The 18,396-nt window shown below is 35.2% G+C and overlaps 1 protein-coding gene across 1 annotated transcript in view; it reads right to left on the bottom strand.

Moving 5' to 3' along the window:
• Positions 1–279: 279 nt before the first annotated feature.
• LOC139118677 (alpha-N-acetylneuraminide alpha-2,8-sialyltransferase-like) overlaps positions 280–18,396 on the bottom strand; it is a 45,444-nt gene continuing 27,327 nt past the window's right edge. Inside the window, exons 5-7 of the mRNA XM_070682095.1 lie at positions 15,868–15,957; positions 10,554–10,795; positions 280–7,673 (exon numbers count right to left, since the gene is read on the bottom strand). Of these exons, the coding sequence (XP_070538196.1) occupies positions 7,420–7,673; positions 10,554–10,795; positions 15,868–15,957 (586 nt within the window). The 3' untranslated portion in view covers positions 280–7,419. The remainder of the gene's footprint in view (positions 7,674–10,553; positions 10,796–15,867; positions 15,958–18,396) is intronic.

Here is an 18,396-nt window from a genome sequence, read left to right as displayed (position 1 = left end):
TAGACAGTAGTGGGCCCCAGGCCACTTGATTTGCTCAGTGCCAGGGATTGGATTCATATGTAAAATCTAAAGCAGAGGCCTTGATCACTACTCGGGCAGTACAAAATAGCCATCTATGGCCAAGAGAAATAAAAAGTTTGTTTCTCATCATGAGGCTGGTCTGAATTGATGCGGGCGGGGATGAGAAACAAACTTTTTAATTTTCTTTGCCTAATTAATCATACCAATATGTAATGTCTCTACTGGCACAAACCATATCATAGATGAGTCCTCAGCCCATTTCTTGAATATAGTACTTTTATTTCACAGTTGACGATAATTATGATAATGATATAATTATGATGATCATGATCATGATTATAATGATGGCACGTTCGTTCATGCTGATCACTTGAACCAACAATTGTGATCTTTGTCAATTATTGTCAAATAATTTCTTGGCCAGAAAAAGAAAAAATGCACAGTGATTAAAAGACCACATGGAACTACATATCAAAAACAAGATTAATTTGCCCTGTATCTAGCATGTCATCACAAACATATAAAAATTATTTCAAAGCTTCTTAATATTATTTGTGATATTAAAAATTAGCAAAAATATCGATATAAAGAGCATGGTGAAAATTCAATCAGAAAAATACAAAGGTTTTTACGGCTTTTAGTATCACACACAGATGACCTAACCTCCATAAATTTTACACATTTTACAAGATAGAGGCAAAAGATCGCTGGCACACATGGTGTATAACTTGGTTGAGGAGCAAAGATCTACATGCACACTCGAGATTTAAAAGTTTTATTTTAAGAGTGCGGAAAGTGGCGCAAGTCAATAGAATGATAGCTATAACAGATTAATAGGCATGGAGGGTTGCTTTCTAACCACCCTTGCCATCCATTCTATGGCTGCGGAGTGTAATTCCAACTGAAATGGCATGATAAAAACACACATGATGGCCATACGTTTCTCAAGTTCCCATAGACATCAAAGTATTATCACTTTGGCCTACTTGGCATGGGGCCATTCTCAAAGTTTCTTGTTCACAGATGATTGACATGACACAGTAATGAAAATCCACATTTCAAATGGCAATTTTTTTGACACCAGCTCTGCTATGGTGCTGACAGACACACTATGTTTGACATCAAATGTGTACACATTTTTGTATTTACTAAAAATATTTCTTGTATAAAATAATTCTTCTTCTTGTCATAAATATGATCTCTTTGAGTAAAATTTTATGCTGCAAGTTTAAAGCTAAACACCTCTTGAACTGTTTTTGACCAAATGTTTGGCATATATTTGTTGAAAGTGTTCAATGCAAAATATTGGGTGGGATCCATAGAGACTCACTAATACACAAGCATCTCAATGGTGAAGACTGGGTAATATTTCCCTCAATGTCTCCCTATACACTAGAAGTCATGGTTTTGAGGGTGGGGACAACATACCCTGGTATGTTTGGAGGGGATCAATGATAACAGTAAAACCCCATTACAGCATCTTTTTGCATTTATTTTTCAATGCGATGGTTTGAAATCAAAAGCAACATGTCAAATACGGTGAAATCTGTCTATTAAGGACACCTTCAGGAATAGAAAAAGTGTCCTTAATATAGATGTGTCCTTAATAGACGGGTGAAATTCTATTCAAAGTGGTATCCTGATTAGAAAGGTGTCCCTAAGTACAGGTTTCAGTGTAATTAAATACTGAAGTGTGACACCAGAGCGTTTTTCAAACATTGGATCCGCAATGAACATGCAATATAAATACAAGATGATGTTTTTGGCTTGCAAGTCATGTATGGTCGCCCCCAGTGAGTATACACAAAGTGTGAACCATTCGCACTGAATGCATTGCCGCAAGTATTGAAAAAGTCACATTTTCATAGACAACATAAGCAGGAATCAGAAACATCTATCAGAATATTGGATGGTATAATTTTTAGTAAGCAAAATGCAAAAAGATGCAGATAATGGGGATTTAAAGAGAGTTACATGTACGTCTCAGCATCAGCATTTAATAAATCAAAAAATAATTGTAATTACCCCTCCCCTTCCAATTTAACTTTTTCTCCAAAAATTTAATGAGGTAAAATTAAAAAACATTTCCAAGGTGATAAGACTTAAGTAGACAATATAGTAGATTCTCAGAAAGGAAAAAACTACTTATAATATTCAAATTAATTTTTAAATCAATGGTATATGACAGAATTTGAATCATAGAGCAAGAACAGCTGATAGAATTTTATACAATGTTTGTATGTTCTGCTTGTAATTGCAAAAAGGAAAAACATTCAAGCACTGTCAACAACTTTTATGACCATGACAAATGTGAGATGCTACAGGTCAAATGTAAAAACCTATTCCTGGTTTTTATGGCTGTAACCCTGCAACCTCTCCGAGAAATACAACGTCAGGCTTATGACGCACAATCTTAACAGCTGCAACCTGGAATTGCAATTCTTCCAAAATTCAGGTCAGTTCAGTAGCTGCATGGATCAAGTTCTCTACTCGACGCTTTATAGACAATTTGGGAATGCTAGCTGCAAGTCACATGCTCCATAAGATCTGTCTGTAAAGAGTTGGTACACGTAATACTGCCACCAAGACTGTGTTTTTGCAAAAGTTCTTCCATATACCAGGTAAATTTTTTCCAGGTTTTCTCAGTCATGTTACGTTTAATACTGGGGTTCCCCGTCGTGTATCAATGCAGTCCTATTAGATAACATCAGTGAAATGGCATAGGAGATTCACAAACTATTTAATATATATATATGTGACAAAACATTAGCGAAAACACTATATATGTAATTATAGTTAAAAAATTGTATGTTTCAAAATTATTCTGGTACAATAAAATACATTGATAGAATATTGGCATTATCCTTTCATAATCTTGACAAGAGATGAAAGATGATAACTATTTTAATTAATTACTATGTACCGGTACATCTGTAAGTTTTTATGAGTTTGGTTTTCGGTGACATATTGCCATTCTGTCGATGAACATACAAAAACGACTACATGTATCACAACTATAGAAGTGTGTTGGAATTTTTTTTGCACAATGGTTTTCATACAAACTGTAGAATCAAAAATAAATAATTTCATTTCTGTATTTGTTAATATTTATTCATACACTGCAAGCCATCAATAGATTAAAATCTGGTCATATTGGAATTACAACATGCTTGTGTGATAAGAAAAAGTTTTGAACAATAGAAAATAATGCCAACTGCATTCACTATTAATGTTCTCATTCAATAGATTTTGCAACAATTTAACCCAATACGACGTTCACTGAGCAAGTACAGTCAAGATCATCAGTGTTGCCATGTACACTCACACTGAAAAAATCACCAATACACTGACTGCTTGAACATTCTTACATTGCCTTTGTTACCTTTCCCATTGATGAAACTGCACAGAACGTTAACAATAAGTTTTGGTTCGGTGCATGTGTACGGGTAAGTACAACAATTGGCATTTCCTTCACTGAACGTGTTCTGTAAGTGAGAACGGTGGACGTTGTACAGGGTTAAATTGTTGCAAAATCTATCACAGCTAGGAGAACATTTGTAATGAATACAGTGAGGTTATTTTCTATTGTCAGAAACATTTTTCTAATCACCCAAGCACGTTGTAATTCCAAGCTAAATTCACTGTAAATATCTGTCAGAACAATTCATCAAACAACATGCATTATAAATGCTGAGAAGTAGCACAGCAGATATACCCCAACTCTGTGAACAAAAGAAGCATTTAAAATTCATTTTGCTGCAGGACGTCTTGCTTATCCACACACTGCTAGCTTGAAGAGGAATTCTTATCCATGGTTTAAACTTTGAAATATACATTAAGCATACATATTTGATTTTCCTTGCAAAGAAATTGATGTCACACTGACTTTCCCATACTAATTTTCATCTTTACATATCAACTGACGACACTTTTTGTCATTTTAAAGTTTGGCTATAAATACTTGTTCAGCCGACATGCACAAGAATCTCTGGCACTATGCTGAGTATAAAATCAGGTGATTGCTTCTTAACAGAGGGGGAGTTTGACATTAGATTAAAAGTTGGAAAAACTTTTTACATTAATGTTAATTATTTGATCTCTATTCCAGGCTGGCTAAAGGTAGGCCAACCTGACAGAAAATATCATAATGGATAAGAGACTGTACCCTGTTTTTAATTATCCAAGCTATTTCTCATTTTAGTGGTCCAACTTGAGTGTCAATACATTAGGGATGTGTCATCATTTGATTGTGAAAAGTATTTAAGGAACACACAAATTCATTGAACCATCTCAAAACTGAAATACAAGTACATTCTTCAATCATTAACACTTTTGCTCCTGTGCAAGAAGAATCCATGAGAAGTGGCCTAAACGTTATTCAACCAATTCTATATATTCATTTGACAAGAAAATGATCAGTTTTTACTGTACAGCTTTAAGTTAATCTGGATAATTCTTAGATCTGTACATATCTAAAATATTTGTCTTGAAGAAAACTTGGGAGCAAGTTTCAAGCATAATAATTTACTCAGCTGTATGCATGCTGGAATATGTCATGATTATAGTTACTTTCCCACACTTTCATTTATCCATGACAAGAAGTGAATTATTTCAATTATTACACAAGTTTCTGTCCTGATATGGATATATTTAAGTTACATCATCATTTCCGATGTTAACAGAAAATCTGAAAAGTGACTATGGAAAAATATGAAACATATCATACACACACTATACATCATTGTTGACCTGGCAACTTGAACTCCTGTAAGCCAAGTTCTGTAAAGAACAATTCAACACTACATTTCACAGCTTGAGGAACCTATTAAAAACCTCAACTATACACTGCAAGACTGATAAAAATATCAAGATGAAATGTGCAGCGGTTTTGGAGTTTTTGATGTTGACGGACAGACATACAGACATACAGACATACAGACATACAGACATACAGACATACATACATACAGACATTTTCCTAGCCTATAAGAATAGCTTCCATTGCCATATATACATATGGCTATGGGAGCTAAAAACGTTCACAATATCATTCTCCAAATGAAAGAGTATAAACATGATATTACATCAAATTTGGGTAAAATATGCATGTACATGTTGACCCCTTGGGTTGCTTGAATAATGACATGGAATATGAAAATAATTATTAGGAAGTTTGAAAAAATTCCATTGCTGCAACATTGCATGTGCAATATTTGGTTTGTAAAATAACAACTTGATTATGCAAAACTACATGAATTTACACTTCAACTTTGTAAACTAATGTTGGCTAGTTCAACTTGCAATTAAATGAACTGAAGATCTACCCCCTGTAACTGGTTTGGTCATACACCTGTATCAATGGGACTTTAGGGGAGGGATGCATCTTCATTTTCCCAGATTATGAAATGAGGAATGATATGATTTTGTTTTACACACATGTAGACCAGGGGTTTCATTAAGAGCCGGCAGCCGGCGAAATTGACCGGTTACTCTCACGATTTCGCCGGCTACTTTTTTGGAAAATTTTAACTCTAATCTTTTATCTCTCAAATATTTTTTACCTTATGAAATGATACGGACAAGTATCACGAGCTGTGTAATCAAACTATTCAACGGCTTTTATGTGAAACAAGTTTAGAAGACGAGCGACTGCTACGATCGCCGTGTACTACCTTGTAGCATGGTCTTGCGTATAGTGCCTCAATAAAAATCGGAAATGCAACAGATGATTCCATTGGCTACCTGAATTGCTGATTCGTTTGTGGTGACCTTTATTTTCGCCAATGAAAACGTGCGTACTACACTTGTCGGCCTCAATTCAAAATGGTCGATGAACAAATGAAGACGGAAGCGATCGCAAGGTCAAGTTTCGCTGTATGATCTTCGGTTTTGAAGTGGACCAAGAAACAAGAGTAGGATAATTACGTGGATTTTAACTGTTTTCAAGGCAATGGCCTGATTTTTTCTCACGAAAACTCTTCCCGCGCAGTTCGAATTTCAGTAATGTGAACGTATGTAACCAGCTGGAGGTATGATAAGCTTATGTACTGCTTTTCGGTCTATCCACGCCAATAAGAATTCGCCCAGAGTGGTTTAAAATACGATAAGACCTCTAAATTCACTTCAAAAACGATCGTTAGGTTAAATCCAAATGTGAGCTTCGGAACGTACAAATTTTCATATCCTATATCAAGGTTCTTACTTTGCATAGCCATGTCAAATAACCTTGAGGGTCTTTGCTTCTATTTGCGAAATATGGTAATCACTGTCTTTTTTATCATTCTTGATAAATAAATTATCCTTTTTACCTCCTTTGTGGTATAAAAGTTCTTCATCTACAGATTCCATACATAACATCAGGGTTCTTAATTTTAAGCATAACATAGTACATTCATGAAACGTTTCTCGTTTAATGTGCTTAAAATATCAGTTCCATCCAGGATGGCATCAAAAGGGGGATCAACAAAGGGGATTTCCCCCTTTACCAGAAAATTTCAGGGGGGGGGGGGGGGGGGGGGGGATTTCACCAGTTCATGTGTTCTACTTGTATCTCTACGTTGTGACTGGGACCATTTCATGGGGGGGGGGGGGGGGGGTGGCTGGTCCCCCTTGACAAATTAATTGGGGTACCAACATTACAACAGAAGGGGAATCCCCATCCCCTGTCTAGATGTAAGACTATCATCTACAATATCACATTATATCATTATAATAGTGCATTATTATAGTTTACCTCCTAAAAGCATAGAGATTCTTAGATTCTAAGACATTAGTCTTCTTTGTTGAAATATCGTCAACATTACCACTTTTATCATTTTTAATTATGAATTATCATATTTAGGCCTAATCTCCCGAGGAAAATGGCTTTTATGATATGGACACATATTGTCCTGGAACACTGCAGACAATTCTCGTGAAAATACTAGAAATTCAAGTGACTGTGAGCTGTAAAAAGTGAATTTTAGCTCATAAGAGTTTCCGGCCTTCGGCCAGGAGGGGGAACACCCCCTCCCGGACCCCCCCCCCAACAACTACCGCTTTGTGGTCATGGCTGCTGCAAGCCGCCTACTTTATCATTCTGGCCCCCTACTTCAAAACTCAATGAAACCCCTGATGTAGACCTGACCAACCAACAGAGTACATAACAATGCATGGAGCTTTAAAAGATAATATTTGAAACAACATATAGTGGCAGTGATTGAGATTGCTAAAACTAGAAGGAATATTTCAAAATCTTTTAGATTCATCTAATTTTGATATATCTCTTATTGCTAATTAAAATACATCTGGCCAGCTCTGATTGCACCAGTTAGGGGACAATAAGATATACACTATAAAACTAAAATTACGGACTGACACTTCATTAACAAGACTTTGAAATGAATGAGTTGTTACATATCAGAGAGCTGGCGCAGTGCAATTTTGAACATGTAAATTGATGGCACCTTTCATGTGCAGTTCCTTAAGAAGTGCAAATTCTGATGGCATTTCATGCCAGTGCATTAGTCTTTTCTTTTTGTTCAGCATGTAAGCGTTTTTGTCAAAGTAGTGGTAGTAGACGTGCCTTCCTACAATGTCCTGGTCAAAAGGCCAGAATCCGTACAGGTGGAGTTCCTCGCACAGGCTCATGGCAATGGTGAAAAGTAGCATACCTGGAAGTGGGCAAAACATGAAAACTGTCATATATAATTTGAACGAATCTCGGGATGAGGTTATCTCAAAGTATTTAGAATATGGTGATTTCAGCGAAGTCTTCTAAAACTGGAAAAAAATTCTTAAAAATACAATTATGCAAATTTCATGATCATTTGAACAAATCTGACTAAGGTCATCCAAAAGAAATAAAAGTACAACGAGTCCGATTGATGATTTATGAAGAAAATTGAGAAATATATTCTCAGACTTCGCATATGACACTGTCATTGCAAGGAGAATAAGCAAATCTATTTGGTACTTGGTTATCAAAAGATCAGACAGGTAATAATTATAGGTCCTCTAGCCTTGTTTAGTTGTCCTGTATACAGTTTCATTATATATCCACACTAATATGAATGGAATTCTTTGTCTGACCAATTACAATGGTGCATTCACCGGATAGGGCAGAATATTTGGCAGTCCTAGTGCCTCATACAATGTACAAATGGATTGACTCAGGCCTTATTGTCTATCCTATCTGATAAAATTCATGTAGTAATATTTCCCATTGCAATGATAATGAGCCAAGTGCAAATGTTCTATTTAATTCAACCATTACTGAGAGAAAAGTAAAATTAATGGCAATTAACAATCCATCATGGGATACCCTGAGAAATCTAGTTTTTATCTTAATTAAAACTTATATAATAACTGAATTGGGTTAGGAATTTTGGGTGAAACAAATATCAGCTCTTAAAAAATAAAAAACAAGTCATTGTAGATGACATGTCCCAGCCTGTTCTTAGGTATCTTGATGGGATTTAAAAGTGGTGATAGAGAACAACTGTACCAAGATAATTAAGATTGGTTGTGTTTGTCATGTAAGTCAGACAGTCTGGAACATCACAAATATACTTTCATCAACATTGGTCAACCCTTCCGGTGAAATATCACTAATCAGAAAAGTTCATTATATTACCATGCCCTGCTCAGTCGCATTTTGATTGGTCGAGCTGAACAACGTGACTGACCACAAATACACAGTAATGGTTTGTTTGCATGCCCGTGAATATGAATAATAAGATTAACAACTCAAAGTATCGTAACTTTACAGCTCAAACGTAAATCATAATCAATCTCAAAATAAAATGGAGCACTTGTGGGCCAAGTTGAGATACTTTTTTCTGAAAATATTTCCAAATTTGCCAATATTTTACAGCTCGCATGACAGTGTGTCGCGTATTGCTCAGTTCTGGGGCTCAGTTGTGGTTCGCTCCAAAAATTTTCTCAAATTTTGACGGTTTTCTCCGGTTCGTTGATAATATAATGGAAATAACAGACTCCGCACTGACCATTAACGTTTATTTATGGGCGCGGGCTCGAGGAAAGCCAAATTAACGGGCTCGGCAAGCCTCGCCCATTAATTTTTGGCTTTCCTCTCGCCCTTGCCCATAAATAAACGTCAATGGTCAATGGTTATTTCTACATTAAATGTGCAAATTACTGATTAACTGATATCTTCTCAGGTTTCTCTGAGGGCAGAACAGACCATTGAATAATATAAAAAACAAGGTTTTTTTATGTGCCAGCAGTTTGTCTTGCGCTGAGCATGTTGGGCAAAACAATTAAATTTCAAGGGTGGATTGGAGATTTTTTTGAGAGGGACAATATAGTTTTTCACTATTTCTTGCTGTCTTTAAGTCATTTGTCAGACAATTTTGGCAGTACTGTCATAAAATGTAACATCTGAAAGGTAATAAATTCAGTTGGGATGCTATAATTACTTTCCAAAATGAAAAAACAAAAAAAAACCTAAAGCACAATCCATTTTCAGGTGTGTCAGAAAAAAAACGCACACATACAGAGTGATAGTTTTAATAGTAGTTTGTGTTTATCTGAATTAAATAGCCCTAAATCAAAATATAACAGCTGAATCGGATCACAAAATATATTGATATGCATTTGTATGCCACAAATACTCTTGTGCCAAGTTTGAATGAAATTGGGTACATGCATGTCTGGTAAATGTCAAATGGCTCCTGATGGATACATGGACACATTGATGGACTGAACACATTCTACAAGTCCCCTTCCAGACTTAATCAGGCGGACGGAATAAAAAAAAATTGGAGCAATGGTGAACCCTCCTGGATCATATCACAGAACAAATTCATTGACAAGCTTAAGTACACATTGTTAACCATTAAAAACTTTATAGTATGTTAATACAGCGACTGCAAATGATGCTGAATTCTGTGGATTTCACTCAGAATATATAATTCCAAACTCTCTCTGTTTGAAATTACGTACACTCTAGCTGGCAAAGAGATCAAATATCTTGCAGAAACAAAGACATCTGGCAAAATAATCTGAAATGAAAGTTCCAAAGTTTAACTGCACTGAATTTCACTCACATGCTCCTTGGCAATAATTTTACATTTCGGTGTACATGCATGTATGTGTTCATTTACAACTGACACATACATTGTATCATGGCTTTAAAGTGTACCTGGTAGGTGACTAGCATGGCAAACAATTATTAGAAACGAGATCTCTTGGGGCCATTATAAAAACTATTAGTATCACTGGAGATCAATAAGTTTTACAGTTTCATCTCTGGATTTTACATTGCTTTTACCAGTCAAAGATCAGAATGCCTGGGTCAGAGGTCATCAGCCCCGGGGATTCTTTGACAAGAGTAGATTATGTAGCTGATTTTACAGACAGAGTGATGCAACATCTTCCGGGCTGAAAATTGATTGTATATCATCTTCCGGCTGAAACTGAACTGATCTGAATTTAGCACACAAAGCAGGAATAAGATATTTTTTACATTTAATTTCTTTGCTTTGTATAAATGAATGAAAACTGATAGTTGTTGATTTTCAAAGACTTACCTGATGATATTCTAACTGCGTTGACTCCTTTCTCGGTCCAGAATTTTTTCACCAGCCACATGTGACTGGGATGAGCAAAGAGAACTTTCCTGCCAGTGGCTCGTAGAGTGGTCAGCACTTTGAATGAAGGTTCTGTACACGTCTTGAAAGCGAATGCCGGCATGTACAAGTCAGAGTTGCCAAACTCCTGTAGGAAGTTGATGAAGTCTTGTCTGGCTTCTTTGGTCTTGAGAGCAGCAAACCTATTAAAAAGTTTTTAAATTTGAAGTTTTATATGAAAAGTCTAAATTTAAGTTTTTGCGCAAATGTTGTTACTCACTGGAAAAGGTTAGTAAATAATTTAAGGTAGAACGCGCCTGGAGGACAGACATTCGGACTCTCAAACTTTTCCAATTCTTTTCCGATACATCACTTGTGGGGGTTCATTTTAAAGCTCTTGGTGTTAGAAAACTTTTCAACACCTTAGTTTTTTGAAATTCGAAAATTTCATTTTTCTCCATAGATTTAACAAAGGCATATGGCGGCCATTTTGAATTTTAAATATTGGTAAATCTTGGGTTATTTGTTTCTCTAGTAATAAAATCTGCACGCTGACCCCAAATTTTTACTATTGATTTTGAAAGAGAATGGTGAGCTAAAGTTTAAGTCTTTCACTTTCAAGGTGCATACTACATGTACCTTAATATATTGACCATTCAACTTTGAAAAATTATGTCTGTACAGATTGAACTCTGCAAATACAATGTGCTTGAAAGGCTTAAAGCAAAAGTGCAGGGCAGAGAAAAAGGGGATAACAATTATTAATTCCCATGATAAAGATATAGGCACAGTCACACAGCAAAATATCTACAACTTTCATTGCATACAAATCATGGGATTATTTCCAGGTGGAGAAATTTTGTCTGATCTGAAAGGAGATAACTAGAAGATGGAATTCACTCAACCTTTCTGATATCCGCATATAAATACTGTAACAGTGAAGTAGAATATGTTGTATCTAGAATAGGCCGGTTTCTTGTCAGTATTTTTTCCACACACTGCAACAGCATAAAGTTTTAATATCAGCTCACATTTTAAATTATATCCATACCCTGGCACAGTGACATGAAAAACTAACCCTGAGTTTGTATATAAAAAGAGTCTGATACTTTCTGACCGGAACCGAGTGCTTCAAAACCTCTGAGGAAAGACAATTCCTGACATGAAACTAGATTAATCTTTGTTTTCCAGGCTGTACGGGTGTGTCTTAATGAGTTGTAGTTGTTTATACTTATATCCTATTTCTGGAGTCAACATACTGTAGCTGTAGTTCAGAGTTCTCTCATTGAAGCACCCCAGTTTCCTCATTTGCAAGATGAGTCAAGTATGGTGAAGATTATGGAGTTAATGTTGCTACAAGTACTATTTCATGACCCAGAGTGTTACAGAATTTTTCAAAGAGTTGCAAATAATGATTGAACAGCAGGTAGTCTGGGCAGGGAGAAATTCACTGGGGATGTATCCTCATTTATGGATCAGAAATATTTGGATAGGTGTATAAAAGACAAAATTAGCAAATAAACTGGTAAATTTGACAGCTATAGGTGTCGGCTGGCTGCAAATGATGACAATAACATAATTACATTAAATCAGGTTAGAGTTGCTGTGATGACAATAACATTATTACATTAAATCAGGTTAGAGTTGCTGCGATGACAATAACATTATTACATTAAATCAGGTTAGAGTTGCTGTGATGACAATAACATTATTACATTAATCAGGTTAGAGTTGTTGTGATGACAATAACATTATTACATTAAATCAGGTTAGAGTTGCTGTGATGACAATAACATTATTACATTAAATCAGGTTAGAGTTGCTGTGATGACAATAACATTATTACATTAAATCAGGTTAGAGTTACTGCGATGACAATAACATTATTACATTAAATCAGGTTGAGTTGCTGCGATGACAATAACATTATTACATTAAATCAGGTTAGAGTTGCTGCGATGACAATAACATTATTACATTAAATCAGGTTAGAGTTGCTGTGATGACAATAACATTATTACATTAAATCAGGTTAGAGTTGCTGTGATGACAATAACATTATTACATTAAATCAGGTTAGAGTTGCTGTGATGACAATAACATTATTACATTAAATCAGGTTAGAGTTGCTGCGATGACAATAACATTATTACATTAAATCAGGTTAGAGTTGCTGTGATGACAATAACATTATTACATTAAATCAGGTTAGAGTTGCTGTGATGACAATAACATTATTACATTAAATCAGGTTAGAGTTGCTGTGATGACAATAACATTATTACATTAAATCAGGTTAGAGTTGCTGTGATGACAATAACATTATAACATTAAATCAGGTTAGAGTTGCTGCAATGACAAAACTGAAGAATACTGGGCCCACACTGAATAGTTTAGGAATCAACATAATTCTAAGGGGTCCAATTGTCTGACAAGACTGTAGAAGGGGTCCCTAGGAAAGCAAGTTAATGTTTCCACCAGGAGGAATGGACACAGTGTACACTGATATATATTATATAAGCACTGACTTGGTCAAAAGCTACCTTTTTCTCACTAAGCTTTCCAGTCAGATGGAAAGAGTGTATTACAATGACGAAGTCCAGATATGTCTGACAATGCGATGTTGCATCATTGGTTTGATTGATGTGCAAAGACTGTTTCTGTCGACCTATGGTCGTAGACTTGTCACATTAACTTTTCATCCAGTACATCTTTTACAGATAAAGCACATCAACTTTCACATCCGTTCAGTAATTCTAGAAGTTTGATGACAACAAATTATCATGATCACAGCCACTCTTTGCTCCTCATGGACATTTGCCAACATGTCAGTTTGAAGTATTCGTTGGGCATACTTGACAAGTAACAACAACTAGAGTCCCTCATTATAGTTAGCAAGATTTTAACCAATCGGCATGAATTGTTCCCTTTATACAACACATGGCAATCACTTTGCAATCATTTTAGCTATAATGTTCTTCAGTGGTTCTACTTTTCTGCAGCCATTTGATTATCTCTTAATTGAACAATTCTTGCAAAACACTTCACAGATTAGCTCACTCTTGAACTTGATCTTCGTATTACATGCAACGGTTATCAAACTATATGAAACCACTTGAGCACATGATTGGTCAAAAGCTTACAAAACATTTTCAGAAAATAAACTTCCCTGATTAGGTAGAGAGGACAGACATTCACACTTTCAAATTTTACAATTTACTTTTTTGGTCTACCACCTAACAGTATGTGGGCTCATTTTAAAGCGCATGGATACATGTATTTTCACTTCAATATGTCAAAATAAAGTATATTTTTCCCAGTAGAGTTAACCTGGGAATGGTGTTGGCTGTTTAAGATTAAAAATATCTGTAAAAGTCAGGGTAATTTGTTTATCTAGCACAAAAATTTGCAGCGTAATTACCCCCTAGTTTTCATTCTTGAATTTGAAAGAGAATGGTTTGACGTTTCCTTGAGGAAAGTTTGAGCAAAAGTTTAAGTCTCTGAATTTCGAGGCATTTCCAATTTTATCTTGCATTTCTCTATCTCAACTGTGGGTCAAAGGAGCAATTTAAAAAAAGAGAAATCATTTTACACAAGTTTTAAATATTATAATTTCTTGTTATAATAGTATTATTTCTCTCAAAAATTGTCTCCCATATACAAGCTGAACTTGCCAGAGAATGACTCAGTGGTATTCTTGACTTTACAAAGTTGTTATAACAATTCACACAAAGCATAAGTCAATTGCCAATTTTCCCATGCATTCATCTTTCAATTAAGCAGTACCGTCAGGTCTGCATGTACATGATTTGAAAATTTCAAGTCATACATCTGCAGGTCACTCACAGAGTTGACTGCAACATCAGAGTGCATGACCTGACCTGATAGTGTCAATGCAAATACTATGAGACGTACACGTCTCCTAGCAGCTAACTTTTCACACAACGAATACATCACATCTCAGTGTAATACAAGTATAATAGGAGAAGTAAATGTGTGCACAATGGCCTGACAGCATTTCGTCTTTCATTATGGTACATTGTCACAGAAGATGGTACGGCGACTGATGAACTTCAAGATGTGAAATCAGGACGGCACAGTCAACACTTTTCTCTTTATTTGGTTGGTGTTTCGGGGTTCTAATAAAAATTGTTAAGTTAAAATAACTTCAAATTTGGAATTACAGTATTGACAAGCCTGCTCATGAATAATTAATCAGCATATCTGACTCCAACCATCCAAGAAGGCTTGCAAAGTTGGTTTTTTTTCATTTTGAATGCATGCTAAACGTCATTCAAATTCTGTTATTGTTATCGGAACAAGGTGTAAAAAATCTGTGAAATTGTCCATAATTGGCTGGAATATTTCTAATGTCCAATTGTAAAATAGTAAATGCTTTAAATATGATGATGCATGCATTTGTTGTCATAAATATGCCAATGTCACTGTGGCAACTGCACAAATTACACTATTTATAGCTTTACGTGAACATAGGTCACATCTCACCATAATGTATGCCGCAATTATCAAAACCAGATGCAAAGAAAGACCTACATGAATTTTGAATTCACAGACCCAATTAAAGCAAACAACAGATTAATTTACTAACCCTAAAAATAATTGTTAGTGGCAGATTTTTTATGAATGAGATGAAAAAGAAATACAAATAATAACTTATCTGGCTTTACAGACTAAACAATCACATAAGTGCTATGATTCTAGAATACTGAGAATGTTCAGTTGAGCGTTTTCATAACTTAAGGCACCACAATGCCTGCTACAAGATAACCAGTTGTGAAAATCTGCAGCAGCCAAGAATTGTGACAATGTTGAGCTTTACTGCAATCATAATTCATTTATTGGTAAATTATAGGTTTTAAAAATGACTTTCCTGCAAATATGCTCAATAATTCACATGTGATTAAGTACATATTTTCCCCAGAAATGAAATTAAAATGGATCTGATCACAATATAATTGCTGCCGAGCAGTGGACTCAGTCTGGTAAATATGATCTGCTTGATTCAATTGTAGAATCTATATCACCCTTCAATACAAAATATATCATTTATTCCTTTCATTGCAAGCCATTACTGTACATGAACTTGATCTTTAATAAATTACATTTGAACTGAAACATCACTCCTTCAGTGCAATGCCCATCTTGAGATGTTATCAGAAAAAAAGATGCATTCAACAAAACTGACTTGGGAGGTAAATTGACACATTATTATTAAAACGTTTCATCTGGTTTGGTGGCGGCAAAACAGACTTACCCTGATCTCACAAGAGTAGGATTACAGGTCACAAAATCAGTTCTTGTACCTACATCAGCTGTATAGTTGTAGATATTTGGTAAATTCATTCTGAAACAGAAACATGGAGAAAGAGGCGAAAAAGTGATTACAATTTGCTACTTCATCTTAACTACCATTAATTTGTTAACTAATAACAATTCACTAATTATGTTCACAACTATTCATGAGATCCACTTTACCCTCGATAAGTGTTTATTTGAGGTGAAATACAATTTTTGAGTGAAAAACATAAATTTACGAAAAAACTGTTTTCTGTTTACAAAACTGATAAAACTGACAGAAGAGATTGTCATGACTATCTTCCATCTGTTACAAAAGACACACGGAAGCTTGCAGAGAGAACACATTAAATTTTGAAGAATATAGTTACATTGAGATTAATTTTTCATTCCTTTTTGTCATGCAAAAAACACCCTGAAGCCAAAAAACAGTCCTGATGTAACTACTGCGCACTTTCATATGCGCTGAAACTCCCATGAGAAAAACAGCGAAGCAAAAATTGAAGGTGTAAGTATTATTACTACACAGATTGGACTGGACAGGACTGATGGATGATTGTCAATGTAGGATTGACAGGCTAAATTTGGTTTGATGAGAAATTTAATGAATAAGAAGGAGGTAATATCTGAATTAAAATGAAGCTATACACGGAGGTCCCATATGGACTATTTCTTTTAAATGAAGGCGACAGTGAAATGACAGAGATGTACTTGTAACCTTTTTATCCATTTCCCTTCTTGATCTCAAAGTGACGTTTACAAATTAGAACCGATGTTTCTCATTTTTCACTGGAACAGCATTTGTCACTAACCGCTATTACAGTCAATGTTCCTCGCTATAGCAAATGCCTAGTAGTGTCAGAGACTTGAGTTTTAAAGAGTGTCAAAAATTCAGATGATATTCCAATTTTATAGTTAATTGCATCATGGCTGTGTTATATTGTATCACTTTTTGCAAATTTTGACAACTTGTCCAGCATTTTGTGGGTTATAAGTTTTCAAAGACTATGTTGCTACTGCAGTTTAATAAACACCTTTCAGCTCTGATAATCAGTGAATTAAGTGTCCCCATACGCTGAGCCCAGTTCATTTGAGGGAATGAAAGCAAGACAGCAATACTTTGACAATGGTCTACAATTAGATCAGAGCTACAAACAAGTAACCATAGAACAAACTTTGACGTTTACTGAAACTGAAACAATATACTGCTAACCATAATATTGCTATATTGGTCATATTATTTGTGTTTACATACAATACATCTAATTTGAAGAAAGTTGGGAGGGCATTATCTTGAATTGATAGCAAAATTATAGCATATCTTAGCAATCAATAATCCTTTGGATTCAACCAACGGAACACCGTAAATGATAGCTGCAGGGTTGTATATGCAAGTTACCAAGTTACTACTCAAAACATTAGCAGTATGAAAGTATATTGGGAAGTTCAGAATTCTCTGTACTTCTACTATATTACTAGGTTACCATCTTTAGTATTAGGATTAAGGTAGAACACACCTCAAGGACCGAGGCTGAGATAGTCGGACTCTCAAACTTACTACAATAATATTCTTTTCTGTTATACTACTTGTGGGGGCTCATTTTAAAGCTCTTGAAGAAAGGAAAACTTTCACCAGCTTAGTTTTTTGAAATTCAAAAATTTGATTTTTCCCCCATAGAGGAATGGCAGCCATTTTGAATTTCAAACATCGCAAAATGTTGGGTAATTTGTTTTGCTAGTTCCAACTTAGCACAGTGATCCCTGATTTTTATTGTTGATTTGGTAAGAGAATGGTTGAAAGTTTCATTCACGAAAGTTTGAGCAAAAGTTTGTCTTTCACTTTCTAGGTGCCTGCATACTACCTTAATCTTATACCCCTTAATCAAATGGCCAGAGACAGTAACTTTTGATTTTGTTCTACTATTATTTTAATATCAACTACAATTTCTTGTTATACTTCCAAAATCATGTTGAGTTGAACAGTATTCAGCTTGTTGAACTCAGCCTGTACATGTGCAGACTGCATTGTTGCTGTTGACAAGTGAATTTCTGGTCTAGAATTTAAATGTAAACAATAGCAGTGCATTCCACATAGATCCTGTTTTGGAAAACTAAATAATTGATATTTCAGCGTCTTTTGCTGTGTAGAACAAGAACTTGCGGTTGACATACAAACCAAAATTTGTGGAAAAAAGTCATCAAATGTTACAGCTACAGCCCACTGGCCCTTTAATCTGTGTACAGAGCATCCGATGTATGAAAGAATACATAATGGTGTACATTGGAGTTTAACTAAGTGTTGGTTTAAAAGGGGGCTCTCTTACCCTATATGCATATAATCTTCTGACTTTCTTTAGGCTGCATTCACAAACTCCTCTGCAGAGAGAGGTGGGAGATTGATAATTTTCTCTGACTTTTTAAAATTACAATCGAACAACCTCAAAATTTTCAAGTTCCCCTTCCCTTTTAGTCCAGAGTATTTTCAAGT

The sequence above is a fragment of the Ptychodera flava genome, chromosome 19, assembly GCF_041260155.1.
Source record: "Ptychodera flava strain L36383 chromosome 19, AS_Pfla_20210202, whole genome shotgun sequence".
Classification (NCBI taxonomy): Eukaryota; Metazoa; Hemichordata; class Enteropneusta; family Ptychoderidae; genus Ptychodera; species Ptychodera flava.
Note: the sequence above shows the minus strand (reverse complement) of the source record. Positions and strands in the feature narration are given on the sequence as shown.